Source organism: Oryzias latipes, chromosome 7 (genome assembly GCF_053564925.1).
Source record: "Oryzias latipes strain Hd-rR chromosome 7, Olatipes_Hd-rR_3.1".
Taxonomy (NCBI): domain Eukaryota; kingdom Metazoa; phylum Chordata; class Actinopteri; order Beloniformes; family Adrianichthyidae; genus Oryzias; species Oryzias latipes.
In genome coordinates, this window is record NC_136243.1 from 5,270,280 (window position 1) to 5,286,675 (window position 16,396).

At 42.8% G+C, this 16,396-nt stretch overlaps 1 protein-coding gene across 1 annotated transcript; it reads right to left on the minus strand.

The window, feature by feature from the left end:
- Window positions 1–214: 214 nt before the first annotated feature.
- atp6ap1a (ATPase H+ transporting accessory protein 1a) lies at window positions 215–16,013 on the minus strand. The gene is made up of 11 exons (XM_023957026.2): window positions 15,815–16,013; window positions 14,105–14,231; window positions 12,662–12,736; window positions 11,446–11,639; window positions 11,125–11,165; window positions 10,780–10,865; window positions 6,930–7,067; window positions 6,271–6,428; window positions 3,537–3,587; window positions 3,214–3,451; window positions 215–942 (listed from the first exon to the last, which is right to left on the minus strand). The coding sequence occupies exons 1-11, from the start codon at window positions 15,943–15,945 to the stop codon at window positions 733–735; spliced, it is 1,449 nt and encodes a 482-aa protein (XP_023812794.1). The 5' UTR covers window positions 15,946–16,013; the 3' UTR covers window positions 215–732.
- Window positions 16,014–16,396: the final 383 nt, after the last annotated feature.

Genomic DNA, 16,396 nt, shown 5'->3' on the forward strand with positions numbered 1-16,396 from the left:
TCTGTGCTTCCATGTCAGGTTTCCTCAGTGAGGAACTCTTCAAAAAAATTTGACATCAGTACTCAAACTGAAAGAACAAAAAAAAAACTGAAATAAAAAGATCACATTTAGAAGATTTGTTTCTTTTTCTTAACTTTCACCATAAAAAAACAACAGAAAAATAATTGTCTGCAACTAAAATAATTGATAAGTGAAAGAGAGAAACAGACAAATATTCATCTCACAAATGGTTTATTGAACTCACAGCAACAATAAAACAATAATGAAGCTCGATGAAGGTGAAAGTGCATTCCTTTTTTCACAGCTCTGTATCAAATTCACACTGGAAACACTAACTCAGACAAATGACATCACATTCAACAATAAATAACCTCTGTTTCATATAAATTACGGTCTACCCAGTATATTTCCCTTTCTTGCTTTATACACGGATGAAATGACTATGAGGAGGACTATTCCCGTGGTCTATGCATGTCGTCAGTAAATCAAGTCCTTCCAGAGACCAAATATTGCCTAAAATAAAAATAATTTAGCAGAAAACCTGGAACCATCTCAAAACAAGTCTGTCATACTTTAACTGCACATACAGTGTGTACATTGTAAACTCAAAAACCACCACTAATAAATATGTTTCACATCAAGTACATCAGGGGGGGTGAGGAATGTGGGGGGGGGGGGGGGGGGGGGGGCTTCTTAGGAAGAACGATGGAGGAAGCCCAGCCCAAACGTGTGCTACTCTGTCTGCGGCACAGAAATGGCCGGTCCCTTGGGATCATCGAAGCGGTCCATGGTGTTCAGCTGCATGATCATGTGCAGGCCGTAGGTCAGCACCAGCACCATGAGAAGACTGGTCATCAGACCCATCCAGATACCAGCGGAGAAGAAGCCTGCACAGTCGCTGGCATACGAGAACTCACTGCCGCTCAGGTTAAAGCCCTGTATCTGTACAGGAGAAAAAAACAACAACAAAATATCTTCATTTCTCCTAAAACATTTCATCTCAAATTGCTGCAGGTTAACTGCAGGTTAATTCATGCAGGCAAATAAAAGCACATACATTTTTTTTAAAATGGCCAAATCACAAAGCTGAGAGAGAGTTACGGTGGTTTTATTTTATTTCACTTTTACTGAACCTTCTTCTCTGGAGTTGAATCATGATTGAAAGTGTTGTAGTGTTTATAAAGACCCATGTTTTTGGTGTTTTTATCATGTTCTTGTGATAATGGACAACATAGATGAAGAAAATCAAGATTAAAACTGAATTTCTATACATTTCTTTATTCATTGAATCATTGAATCTCGAGTAGATAGAAGAATGACATTTAAACAAAGGGGCTAATTGTGACAAAGACTACGCTGGGGGGGGGGGGGGGGGGGGGGCGCAGAGTCTTCCTGCTCCGCCCCTTTTTCTGATGATCCACTGTCAGACAAGTAGATCCATGTTCATCTTTGTTTTCCTCGTCTGAGCTGGAATCTGGATCTAAACTGTATGACTAGAGGGCTACAATTCTGCTGCCATTTTTGTTGCCCCAGTAATGTTTCAGAAAGGAAGTGGGGGCGGGGTTGCTCCATGTATATATTCCCGCCCACAACTCAGAAGTGAATTTCTAATGAACTCTTGCCACTCTGCAGAAACAATGTCCTAGAAAACGACTCAGGTTTTTGAATTTGGTCTAAAACCGGCATAATTATGATGAAAAGACCACTGGGAACGCTGTGGGAACAGATCAAAAGACAGTCAGGGTGGAACATTAATTCAGCAGATAAAACTGCAGTCTGTGCTGCCCCCGCAGCCGATGCTGGTCCTCAGGAAAGCTGTTTGGACTCCAGAGGACGTCAGTCTGCTCACTGGAGGAAGCCTACTATGGCTTTGGTTTAGACCAGGGATCGGGAACCTATGGCTCGCGAGCCATATATGGCTCTTTTGATGGTCACATGTGGCTCGCAGACAAATCTTTAATTATACTTTTTTTTCATTGGACCAGTCCTTCTCGGGCGCTGGGCGATGCCAGAGGCGCGCAGTAGTAGCGGTGCTTAGAGAGAAAAAACTACGCCAGCGCTATAAGTTACTATTATCTATTATTTCACAGAGTTTGTACCAGCCGGAAACCTTTGAATTGACGTGCCTAAAACTGCGCGCTCCCGTCTCTGAGAAAGAGCGCGCAGATGCGGGGACGGGATGTGTGAGGGAGAAAGCAGAGGGTGGGGGTGAGGTGTTGTGGGGACCGGCAGAAGGTGAATCGCGCAGGGATTGTAAAAACGTAAAACCCGCTGCCCGTCACTCACTGCAGCGTGTGAGTGTGTGTTTGGCTCCCCGTCTGCATGTGAGCAGTCTGTCTCACATCTAAAGAACATTCAGACCTACGATCACGTTTAAAGTATCAACGCCTGCATGAAGCAGAAACTCACCACGGATCAACAATCAGCAAAACTACCACGAGAAATACTCATCATTTATTAGCAACAGCTTAACAATGTTATTAAAAAGAATCCAAAGACTTATAGTACTTTAAAAATGTTGAAATTACATCAAATGCACACATTCACTTGTATATCTAGTTTTAAACAAATTGTCGCGGACTGGGTTTAACTTGGCTGTTGGGCCGTGTTATAAGTTCTGGAGTTCATTGAACGCATCAAGCAGAGTTCTGATTGGCCCTCAGTTCTGTCGCTCAGCCTGTTGTTAGGTAGTTTGGACCAATGGGGTTCAGCTATGGGCCGAATAAGGGAAATGGGAGGGCTGGAGCGGGAGGGGGGAATATAAAGTTGGTAGAAGCGCTCTCGTCTCGGCGGGAGAGAATAAGGAGTTGCTGAATTAATTATACAGCGTATGTTGTGGTCTGCAGTAACCAGAATAAAGAACCTTAAAAGAGGTTAAGTCTCCGTGCCTCAGTGTGGGACAGGGACACTACATTATTGTATGGCTCTTTCGAAATTACATTTAAAAATATGTGACGTTTATGGCTCTCTTGGCCAAAAAGGTTCCCGACCCCTGGTCTAGACAGTCACTTTCCTGTGACCCCCATTCTGAAGTGGAATTCAAAGAGAACAAACCTGGGGGATGCCTCCCCCTTTTAACTTGCCATTGTCCAGTTGTAGGCTGTTTGGTGCCAGATATTTTTAAATTAATTTACAATGAAAATGTCTGTCAATACTACTGGCAATAAATGACTAGGTTTCCTTTGCTGACTGGTCTATCTAAAGATGACTCACCTGAAAGTCCTCAAAAGAGACTTTCCACTGATTGGCCGGGTCTTTGGCAGATCGTGGGACGAGCAGGGGCCAACGGTCGCTGGTGACAGACTGACAGCGGAAGGAATACTCAGCAGGAGCATAAATTTCACGGCTTCCGTTGAACGTCGCTTTGGTCCCATCGTACTCCAGCTCCACAGAGTCGAGAGTAAACCAGCGGCGGGAAGACACCTTGTAGTGGCGCTGGCTCATAGCAAAGCTGGAAATTCCCAAAGACAAAGAAATGATTGGCTTTTAGCATCAACTACTGCAAACATGAAGAGAGATTTGTCACATTGACTTACATAAGCTTAAAGTTACGGTGGCCAAGGACCCCCTTATAGTTTAGGACCAGCCTGTGAAAACACAAGATCGTTTAGGTAAAACTTCAAAATTCTGATCCAATATGGAGTCTGGTTCTGCTGGAGATTTGGTCTTTCACTAAAAGTTTAGGGTTAACCGTCCTCTTCTGCTGACCAGGATTTCAAGGAAAATCCTTCCATGGGAAATTTTGGTCACTAATATAATAAAGACGATTTGATCTTCTTGTAATTATAAAGACAAAATATATTTGAATTCAAATTCAACTTTATTTGTAGAGCCCCATTCCTGCTACAAAACATCTCAAAGTACCTTTCATAATAAAATAGATGATAGGAAGATAGAAAATAACAGTTAAAGTAGCAAACATAGTAAAAATACATCAAATCCAACACACAGCCTCAGGCAGTGAGGCCCACGGTGCTGAAATGAGGCCTTGCTGTGGGTTTTAGTTCTGACCTTTGGGACCACCAGCAGACCTGAGGGTTCTGGGAGGGTCACAAACTAATAGGAATTCTGATCAGTTCCATTCAAACTTCTGTAAACGACTAGGAGAACCTTAGTGTGTATATATATACACGTTATACAGACGTAAGGGTAAAAAAGTATTTGTTAATTATCGATTCTGCAAGTTTTCCTTTAAAAAAAGCAGAGTTTAACCTGTAACGTTTCTCAGAATGTGAATCCAGGAAATCACATTGTTTGATTTAAACTATTCAGTCTTTTGACTTACTGAAAATTCAATTTGTCTGGGCAAAGGTACGGTTCTTTATGTGTTACGAGTTTATTTTGCAAGGCAGACGGCCATTCAGAGTCCTGTTTGTTCTGTGGTCCCCAACCCGCGGGCCGCGGACTGGTACCAATCTGTGGGCGACTTGGTACCGGGCCGCAGACAGAAAAAAAAAAAGAAACATACGCTAACTTTGATTGTTTCTGTTTTGGTTATTTTCTGACACCAAATGAAGTTTTATTTTGGAAAACTATTCTGTTCCCCACATCCGTCTGTCACGTGACTCTCAGCTGCTGCTCAGACCGCTACGTTTAAAAGCCCAGAGCTAAGAAGCTAATGCAAACCAAATCATAAAACGCATTTCTTTAGGGAGCAAAGAGTCAGTGAGGAAACTGAAGAAGAGACTTTGGCTTCAGAGAAACATAAAGCTGCTGTTTACAGACAAAACCAGGAGTTTTCCTCCAAATATGGATTTACTGAGACTGTTATTCACGTAGCAAAGGTCGTTCTGTCTGATATGCGGAGACTGAATCTCGAATGTTGAACACACCCAGATACTAAAGATGCAGACACGATGGATTTGCGTTTATTAGCACATTTAGAAAATACCAATTTGACGTTGCTTTATTTATCCGTCACACCTTAAGGTTAACATCTGGTTGTTGGCATCCACTTCAATGTTAAAATATACATCAAAAAGTTTGAGTTTAAAGCAAAAAAAAGTAACGCAAACTTTGTCCCCGTTCAGATCGGTCCGTGAAAATATTGTCTGACATTAACCTGAAAAAGGTTGGAGACCACTGCTGTGGGGTGTTCATCATGCAAGGTATGGATCTATACATGAATACATACATGTCTAGCCAATGTAACTAATGAATGTCCATGCTGATGTTTATGTCCCTCTTTATTCACTAAGTGTTTTATGTATAAACTGAGTTGAATGGACATAACAGTGAAATACTGAGAGTCCTCCCATTTTAAAGCAAACACGTCTCCATAAACCACCTTATCGTGATTCAAGATCACGAGTGATCGCAGGTCGGGTCCAGCTGGTAGGAACCACGTGGGATCACTCTCCCGTGGGCCCACCACCTGCAGGAGGGCTCTAAAGGGGCCAGTGCAATGTGGTTTGGGTGACGGTCGAAAGCGAGTGCCTAAATGGCCCAAACCCTGGTCATGGAACCTGACTTTTAGGACATGGAACGTCACCTTCCTGGGAGGGACTGAGCCTGAATTTGTGCAGGAGGTTGAGAGGTACCGGCTAGATATAAATGGGCTCCAAGACTCAGCCCCTCCAGAGGGGTTGGACACTGTACCATTCTGGAGTTGCACATGGGGTTGTGTCTCTTCACCTTCGGCTCGGGGGGGGGACAGATCTCTGACTCTGGCTTTGGCTTACGGACTGAACAGTAGTTCAGGGTGCAAAGAGCTTCCTTCATGGGGTCAGTGGACGCTCCCTTAGAGATGGGGGGGAAAGCTCGTCACCCAGAGACAGCTTGGAGTAGAGCTGCTGCTCCTCCACATCCAGAGGAGACAGTTGAGGTGGCCCGGAATCTGGTATCAATGCCTCCTGGACGCCTCCCTGGGGAGGTGTCACGGGCATTTTCCACTAGGTGGAGACCTGGGAAAGACCCAGGACACACTAGAGAGACTCCAACTCTCGGCTGGCCTGGGGACGCCTCGGAGTCCCCCAGAGGAGCTGGAGGAAGTGGCCGGGAGAGGGAAGTCTGGGCATCTTTGCTTAGACTGCTGCCCCACTTACCCCATCCTGGATGAAGAAGATGAATGGATGGACAACTTTTCCAAACAGTTTTTAACGCTCGTTGTCTCTCAGTGAATCAATCAATAGATGGCAGGAAAATAAACAACTTTCCAAAAAATGCAAACAACAAGCCGCACAAATCTATCGTTGGAAGAAGTTTCAGCTTCGCTGCAAATCACTTCCTGAGAAAATCCTGTGGAAGTAAATGCTTTAGGAGACACTGTACCTTGCTTTGTTTTTGTCACAGCTGGAGCCATTGATTGGAACATTTGCACCTTCACCAAAGGTGGATGGAGTCAGGTCGTGCTCCTCCCAGCGTCCACCTCGAAGGATGCTCACCGAAAGGCCTTTGGCCCATAGCAGGATGCAGGTCTTCTCCTCTTCCTGAGAAACAAGTAGTAACAGGGGCAGCAGACAAGCAAAGGGTTCAGATTGGAAAAAACAAACAGACTGATGGTATTGATGATAATAACAGCAGTAAACCTACCTGTGAAAACGATGAGACCAAAGAAAAGGAAAAAGGACAGTGAGCCTAGAGTGTTTAATAGAGAGTGATTTTCTAACTCAAACTGCTCCTTACTGATAATAATGTTTGTGCTGAATTATAGATTTATTCTCAGACTCAAGGCACTTTGGGAAGAAATGTGAGTCAAGATTAAATATCACTAACAGCAAAATGAAAAGAAAAGGAATTAAGGTTAAGTGACCGAAGAATATATAATTGAGACATAAACTAAACCAAATTCACTCAATACTCTTTCTGTCTTGTCCTTGTGAGGTTTTAAAGTCATAGAAGACTGAAAGAATCATGAAGGTTTGTCAGATCCATCAGCAGCTTTCATGTCAGACATTTTCAGAACAGCCGTTGAAATGTGTGGGACCGACCTTGAACTCCACAGGACGGTAGACTCCAGCTCTTTCCCTGATCCGGCTTTGTCTCTCCCTCTCCCTGTAGCCGCCCCTGGCCTGGAGCAGAGAGCGTCCTCCCCCCGGCCCCGCCTCCACGGAGAAAGACACCACCTCCTGCCGCAAAAGCAAAAGCGTGAAATCAAAGCATGAAGACACATCTGTGACGTTATTGTGTCACTACACTGAAAACTACAGTCACAAATTTGAAAAATCAAAATTTCGGAAATTGAAAACCAAATGTTTGGTTTCTAAAGCAAAACTTTCTGAATAGTGTATATGAAATTTTTGCTATCAATTCAATATACATTCTTGCGTTTGCAACACAACTGTTTTCAGACAAGTCTTGAATCTCGCTTTCTCTCCATCTCTGTTTTTGCGTTCTCCATTCTGAGCTCAGCGTGAAAAATGTGCCATCAAACAGCCAACCGTGCTGATGGGTCTAGGTTCTATCCTATCCAGTGCCTCGCATTGACTGTGCTTGGAGCAGACACTGGACTCTGTATCGGTTCTGTTCGACTAGCGTTCTGGCCCGTTTCTCTCCGAGTAAAACCCAGAAGGAGCAGCAAAGCCAAAAAATACGAAAATAAGACACAGTGTGAAACACAAGATAATCTGCTGAAGCAAATTTACTGAAATGAAATAAATAACAATAAAAGTCAAAAATGACTTTTTTGTTTCTGCTGATACATTAAGTCTACTTTGGTGAGCCATCATGATTTTCTCTACTAACTACTGCCATTAAACTAAATCCAGGATGTCATTTGTAACCAATAATGAAAGAAAATTATGCAAAAATATTTGTCTCTTTGCCCGTCTGGACAGAAACTGAAAACATTGTTGTGAAGCATAAAATAAAATGTGCTTTAAGTGTATTTTAATAAAAATCAGAGCTTAGAGAAGGTCAAACAGTTTATCAATATTTTGCTCTGGAGGATCAATAGATCATCCTGGGGGGTTTTCCAGGAAGCATGTTTAAACTACCCTGACTTTAAGCCTGAACTCTGGCTGAAGTCCGCCTGAACTTGCTTACTCTGGGTATGTCTGTTCCAAAAGACCGGGTATGAGTTGGCGTAATTGCGCTCGACTTGGTAACCCTGGGTTAATGCACGTGCACGGCAGGTACATAAAGACATTCTCAATGGATCGCAGATTTCTGGCGTCACCATGGAAACGCGTGGAGAAATAGAGAGAAAAAAAAAAAAAGTAACACGGCTGCATCATCAAAAGAAACAGTTTCTGCTTGTAGTAGAAGAACAGACAAAGTAAACGCACGAGTTTCTGATATATGTAAATATATATATATATATATATATTTATCACTTATCCAATTTTGCCAACTTAAATGAATTACTTCTATTGGTATCACATAATTGAGTTAAATTTATTCAACCTGATTTCTTACGTCTATAAAACTCAGTTGTTAATACAACTCAAATTTACATATTTATTTAACTAAATGTCATATTACTCCAATTCAAGTATATTTTTTCCATCGTAGTGAATTATAATTCTTGAACTCTCATATGTCCAAGTTTGAGCCGGCAGATATGCTCATTTTTATAACAATAAAAAGAACAAAAGAGAATGTGCTTACAGCGTTCATTCATTTAGGAATTATCCGACATTGTTAATATACCAATTGACCGTAGGGGTGCTATATAAACTCATCATCCTCTCACTCATGGTGCAGAGACTTGAGCAAAGTAGGACAAAATAACTCTGCAAAACACAGTAAAACAGCTGAACAACTTAACACATTTGGTCAAAAAACCCACACTTAAACCCAAATCCGTCCAGACAGGCAAAAGGAATGGTTTCCCATAATTCCTTGCGGTGCCGATCTAACAGCAGGACCAACGCTACACCTACTTAATTGAATTAATTTAAATGAAAGTAAAATGACTGTCTGAAAACTACGTGTTATTTTTAAACTGACTTAACAAAAGAAAGATTTTTAATTATCTTAACTGAAGCAAATAATTAGGTTAGATGAAATTAAAAAAGTTTATTTTTCCAACATCCATACGTGGTCTTATCATCCTCTCACGGTGGAAAAAGTATTATCTGAGCTTCTTCATCCACTAAATCAGGGGTCGGGAACCTTTTTGGCCAAGAGAGCCATAAATGCCACATATTCTGAAATGTAATTTCGAAAGAGCCATACAATAATGTAGTGTCCCTTCCCCACACTGAGGCACGGAGACTTAACCTCTTTTAAAGTTCTTTATTCCGATTACTGCAGACCGCAACAAACGCCGTTCAATTAATTCAGCAACTCCTGAATCTCTCCCGCCGAGACGAGAGCGCTTCTCCCAACTTTATATTCCCCTGCTCCCGCTGCAGCCCTCCCATTTCCCTTATTCGGCCCACAGCTGAACCCCATTGGTCCAAACTACCTAACAACAGGCTGAGCGACAGAACTGAGGGCCAATCAGATCTCTGCTTGACGCGTTCAATGAACTCCAGAACTTTTAACGCGGCCCAACAGCCATCCAACTCAGTCCGCGACAATATGTTTAAAACTAAATATACAAATGAATGTGTGCATTTGATGTAATTCAACACTTTTAAAGTACAATAAGTCTGTGGATTCTTTTTAATAACATTGTTATTCTGTTGCTAATAAATGATGAGTATTTCTCATGGTAGTTTTGCTGATGGTCTAGTCTGGTTGATACGTGGTGAGTTTTTGCTTTGTTCAGGCGTTGAGACTTTAAACGTGCGCGATTCACCTGCTGCCGGTCCCCACAACCCCTCACCCCCACCCTCTGCTTTCTCCCTCACACATCCCGTCCCCGCATCTGCGCGCTCTTTCTCAGAGACGGGAGCGCGCAGTTTTAGGCACGGCAGTTCACAGGTTTCCAGCTGGTACAAACTCTGTGAAATAATAGATAATAGTAACTGATAGCGCTGGCGCAGATTTCTCTCTCTAAGCACTGCTACTACTGCGCGCCTCTGGCATCGCATGGCGCCCGAGAAGGACTGGTCTAATGAAAAAAAAAACTAATTAAAGATTTGTCTGCGAGCCACATGTGACCATCAAAAGAGCCATATATGGCTCGCGAGCCATAGGTTCCCGACCCCTGCACTAAATCATCTTCAAATGGACACGGCATGCTGCTTCACCTCTCTGAAAACAAACTAACCTTCAACTAAACCTGCTCCAGACCAGGTTATGTTCAGAGCATGAGTTGCTATGGCAACTTGACATACCCTGAAACATACCTCTGTCTTTGGAACCGAAAACTGAGGTTATCAACTTCCTTAGCCTCAAACTTACCGTGGGAGCTAGCATAACCTGCTTTCTGGAATACCCCTCTGGCCTGTTGATTTAGCGTAATGTCAGCAGATAAACTTTACATGGTGAATTTCACAGTTTCAGGAGATCCTCAGCAACATTTTCACGAATCTGACTAAAATGGAATCAGTGCTAAAAGAAAAATGTACGACTTCTGTTTAAAATGATTTGAAATGACTATTTCTTCAGCCAGTGAGGCAAAGCGTTGCAGACACCGTGTTGGGTAAACATGGAGACTCCATTGGACAGAATCTAAACCAATCAGCATGAACCCTCTTGTCTGTGATTGGCCGTTTGGTAGCTCAGAGCTGAGCACGCAAAAGCAGATATGGAGCAAAAAGTGAGGTTACAGACGGCGTGTCTGAAAACATCTGTGTCACAAACTGTGTGCTATTTAGAAAGTTTTGTTTTTAAAAGTCAACATTTTGTTGGCCATTTAGGAAATCTGTGACTTTTGCTTTCATTGTGGAGGCACAAACATCACTTCATACGTGTGATGAATTGCTGAAGATGGAGTGAAAGCCTCACCCTGGAGGGCTGCAGGCCGGTGTACAGAGCTGTGTATGGGACAGACTGGGTTTTCATGATGTTCAGCACCTGACCCATCACTGCATCTGAGGGAGGGGCAAAAACAAAAACCCCCGTCATTCCATCTGAACCGCACCAACCAACCAACCAACCACCCACCTAACCCATGTTCCATGACCGGTCAGAACATTAGGAGGAACCTCAACATCATCTGACATCAGTTATTATTTCAATTCAGGAAAAACAGAAACAACATTCTCAACTGGTCTTCCACCCTTTGCTGTGCAGCATTTTTACTTCCCTCATCATTATAATGGTGTCAAATGAAAAGATGTTACGACTCACCGTTTTCACTGAGAATGTCCTTAGTTGACATCAAATCCGCACTATGGCAGAGACAGACAGAGCCAACAAAACCGTGAGGAAGTGCTTTTATTTGTTTAGTGCTTGTGTTTGACTTTTATTTGAACTTTTTCCTTTGTCATTCTAAGAATGAACTATTGCTTAGCTAATAAACACGATCGCTGTTTAAGTTTAGTGTAGAAACTCAAAGAAATCTTTGTTATTAATCTCATTACACATCAGTGGGAGAAATGTAAATGTGCAACGTCAATTTACTTCTAAAGATCTTAATGTTGCTGTCCTCAGGTCTGGCGGGGGACCTACCCGGCGCTGTAGGGCAGGCGAAACACTAGCAGAGCAGGAGAGGAGGCGTTGAGCCTTAGCTGGCTCAGGGTCTCGGGGTCCATGTACAGAGCAGAGGTCTCCAACTGATCCTGCAGCTGACTGATGACTGCATTAGAAGCAGGCCAAGACACAGCCGGCAACACCAGAGGGGACACGGCGGCCCTCAGAGCCCCCTGCCACGGGACAGACACACAACAAATTGAGTTAGATAGGTAGATACCAATACCGACACATTCGATACTTTTGTAAAAGATTTTTAAAAGATAAAAAAAAGTTTTATAAACTGATCCAGGTACACCTGCTCTCTGAGCACCAGCCCCTCCCAACCCACGAAAACGAGCAGGTTCTCACATTGTGACATCACAAAGTGAGGAACCGCCCCTTCCAGGAAGAGTCTGTGCTGCTAGCTCCGCCCCCAGACTAACACACACGCCCACTTTCTCCATGGAGCTAGTGGTGATCAGTTAAACGCTTTCCCTTTCTATGAACAATATGCGGATCCATCTTTGGAAAAGTTCAGATGTTTGTTTTTGTGGGAGAAACACAGACACGCTGCTGAGGGTGACTCTAGGATGATGTCATGAAATGGGCGGCACCCGCAAGGAGAGAAAGGCGGAGCCACAGAGATCGAGTCGTCTTACTTTTGGGAGGAAAATTAGCTGCAAAAATAACTCATATTTCATTGAAAAACTGTATTCTATAGTGTGTCAGAGGTAACATATGATCATTTATATGGATATTGTTGACTCTGAAAGGCTTAAGAAAAGCACGATATAGACCCTTTAGGGGTTAAAGGATGCAGACTAAAGCTGGATTACCCCCCACTTTTTCCACCTTTCAACTCTAAAAAGGTGGAAGTAAAGTTTGGCCCCAGAAAACCAAAATCTGCTTTAGAGACGGACAGAATTTTATTACAGTGCTGGTTTCCTAAACAATGCAATCAACACCGCCGCTTTAGCTCCAGTGACTCTTCCAACTGTTTATGCTATTACCGAACTTCCAGCAGATTCTCTTCTACAAGTTATGCTATGTAGGGTTGAAATATATTCACATTGGTGCAACGCCACCGCCAGAAGCAGCTGATCCATGTTGATGCCGTAAACGGCTGGACAGTAAAGGAATGTCAAAGAGCGACATGTCTGGTGTTTGAGGGTTTAGATGTTTGCTGGGGTCCGTAGGCCACCAGCTTCCTTACCTCCAGACTTGGGAAAACGCTGTCCTGCTTGTTTCCAAAAACTCCTCCATATTTGGTGAAGTCTTCCATGCTCATCTACAGAACAAACAACATCACAGGGATTATCAATCTAGGGGCTGAAATCTGTTTTAGTTAATTTTAAACCTGAACCAAATAGGGTTGTGCCGATGGACGATACCTTCGTCCATCGTGATTGGTGACTGACCTCACGATGGAGAGACACCATCGTGATGCCACGCCCCCACCATGCTGCGAGTCGACACCATAAGACGCGGTTACATGTGCAAAATATCTTGATCGGATCAATGGTCGGATTAGAATTCAACCGTGTACATGGAACCAGAAAAACCTTTTCCTATTATAACAAACGTTCACATGGGTCACACTTTCGGTAGGAATAAATCATTCGCACATGCGCAGTAGTGTTTGAAATACCGGAAGAGGAAATGAGTTCCGCCGAGCGGCTACATACATAGATATCTGCCAGCTCGGTAATATACAAGATGATCTTCTAAATGTGCTTTTATTAAAGTTACGGTTATTATGAAGCGCATGTTTGCTCATCATTTTATTTTTTAATCCGTGTGGTCTGTGCTTTTTCTGTTGAAGAATGGAGCTGGAAGAAGGCAGGGCTAGCAGTATGCTAACACAGGCTAACAACATTTAGCCTTTGATGAGCATGAAATCCATGTGGGAAATTCTGCAATCTGCATCTTGGCTGCATGTAAACATGTGGGAACAACATCAGCCTTTATTTTGTCGGGACACGACTGAAAACACAAATCCAGGTGATTGTTTGAACGGTTTCTAAGGACTGAGCGACATTTCTGCTTTGAAAAGCTAACGCACTGCCCCAAACAAAGCCGCTGTGTGTGCTGGAAGTCCGATTTCTGCTCAGACACACACTTTTAGACCCGGTTCTGAGTTCGGTAGCTTGTTCACCTAGAGCTGCGGAACGGACCGCAGTCCTAAATCTCCCACACATAGCGCTCATGTAACAAAGCACCCCCCCCCCCCCCCCCCATCAAACACAAAGCTGTAAATCCGCACTCTACCGGTCACTTGACTAATCAAGTGCGGGAGCGGACTACTTCTTTTCTATTTTGTTTGTTACTTTTTTGTTAAAGTCACTTCCCTCAGTTTATACTGGATCATCGCGGATGAGTCATTAGTTGGGTAATAAAATAAATTAAGTAATAAAGTAAAATAACGAATAGCAATTATATAAGAACGAAAAATTAAAAAAAGCCGACGATAGTTTACTGCAAACATCGTCAACTGCCAATTTAAGGGACATCGCCCAACCCTAAAACCAGAGTCTAAAATCCTCCCTAATGACCTGACTGCTGTTCACAGTTTGCATAAGTAGCTACAGAACCTCATTGACAGACAGGTGAGCAGGTCTTTGAGCCCAGATCAGAAACAGAGAAATGATTCCTTTACCTTGTCTTGAAGGAACAGCACCACATTTCGTGGACCCACGTCCAGAGCCTTCTGCAGATAGGAAGTCAGCTGCTGCTGCCCCACAATGTGGCCTGCAGTGGGAGGAGACGCCTGAGGCCAGAAGATTCTGGAGGACATGCAGAGAAGATGTTGGATAGATGATTAGCATCAGCTATGTACGTTGAACCAGTCAAAACTGAAATTAACCACCCAAAAAGTCACAGTAAAGAACTCTCAAAAACCATAGCTGGGTTCCGTGGCTGTAAGCTAGTGGTAAGGTGGTATGGAAGGTCGGTCTACACCTTCTGCGGGTAGATCTGTGGTTGAACTGGAGAGTTCTTTGAGAGAAAATGATCAAAAAGGGAAAACCTTATTCTGTCTGGAGGTCTCCCATTAAACCAAGAGTGTCAATGTGTCCCTTCACAGCAGGATGTCTCCATGAGGCAACAGACCACACCCCTGCTGACAGTGCATCAGGGCCTCAAAGTCACAGTAAGGAAGAGAATTCTTCTCCTCTAACAGAACCTCTACACTTCCAAACGCCTTCAGCTAGGTTGATGACATGAACTATGTTTTAGCCAGAGTAGATGCATACATTCTGTTTTCTGATTGGTTGACCGGATCTTTGCTTTACCTGTTTGCATATCATGTCTCATGAACCATACAGCTCCCTCAAGAAGTGTTAGTAAATACAGAAAGTTTTGTATGGCAAGCAAAGAGGATCATAAAACACCAGGAAAAACTGAGTTTTTAAGAAGCACATTTAAAGAAAAGCGGGTTACTTACTAGGGGTGTGTATTGGTAAGAGTCTGGTATATGATTAGTACCCCGATATTTTAGCAACCAGCGTGTTTAAAATGTCCAAAGCAGTTACATGTTATTATGATTAAGATTTGGATGTGAACTATTTTTTGGTAATTAACATTTTTTCCGTTAGTTCTTACAAATAAGATGCAGTGAAAATGATCACAAAAGTTAAAAATGCTTCTACTGCTGAATACATGAAGTCTGCTTTGGTGAGCCAGCATTTTCTGCTTATATCTGCTGTTAATCTGTTTCCAAAACACCTGTGCAACACTCAAAGATGGGAGAAAGCGAGATGAGACACAAACGCATGTGAAAACTTTTGTGTAGCAAACCCAAAAATACTTTTTGAAAGCAAATATTTAATATTTCTATTTGCTACGTAGAACGTGTTTGTGCAAAGTGGTAGCATAAATATCACACGTAACAGACCAGGTTTTTTTTATAATGTAATGCAATATTTAAAACATGCTTAAAAATACGATGTTCGTTTTCAGCGTTGTTTTATGGTATTTTGATCCTTTTTGCTTGCCATAACATTGAGCTGTCAAAGCACGGTCTGTGAGGTTTAATGAACCTGCATGTTCTCCTGACAGGCAGATATTTATCTCAATGACAGAAGAACTCAGTTTTCACTAAACCCTTGCAATACTTAATGCAAAACAGTGAGTCAAACTCATTAAATTCATTAAATGGATAGAAAATTAATATTTAACCGTCTCAGCGAAAGATTTGAATTAAACGATAATTTGAAGAGTTTTCCAGGGCTAAATGGCAGAACGGGGATTGTTCTTTGGGATGTGGCTGGACTCCCTGCACCGTGAAGAAGCGGACAGCCTGGCTTTTCGCGCTCGTCCTTTTCGCCGCCATAGCTCGAAAAAAAAACCCGAGCGGAGCCCCACTCACCCCTCACTGCTCCACATGATCAGCGGGACCTGCTCGCTGCAGCCGCCCGGGTGCAGCGAGGCCGACAGGGCGAGGAGCACGGCGTAGACCGCAGGGATGCTGCGGAGAACCACTGACCCTGACGACGCCATCTTCACGGTCCCTGAAGGCTGCCGTGACGTCAAGAGTCACGTGACAAGGAGTGAGGCGTGCTCAGGCGCGCGGGGGCTCGTCATCATCAGCCAACTAATATTTGGTTTAAAAAGAACTATGACTATACAAATATAAACTGCATGGTGCAGAATTTTCCACTTTTATTTTCTTTAATTTACCGGTTTTCCGGTACTTGAATAAGTAGTCAATGAATAATGGACAGATTGTAATTGTACTTTGAAAAGAGCAGATAAATCTAATATATTATTTGTTTAAAACTTTGAAATACATTTCAAAATCCTGAGCCCCTCAGTTTTCATGTGAATGCAGTGTTAAAACACATTGATGTTTAGAAGCAGTCTTTGCAGGCACCATCATAAACATGTAACCTCCATAATAAGCCATGTCTACATTTAAAGACAGATAAAAAAATATATATATAAAAATACT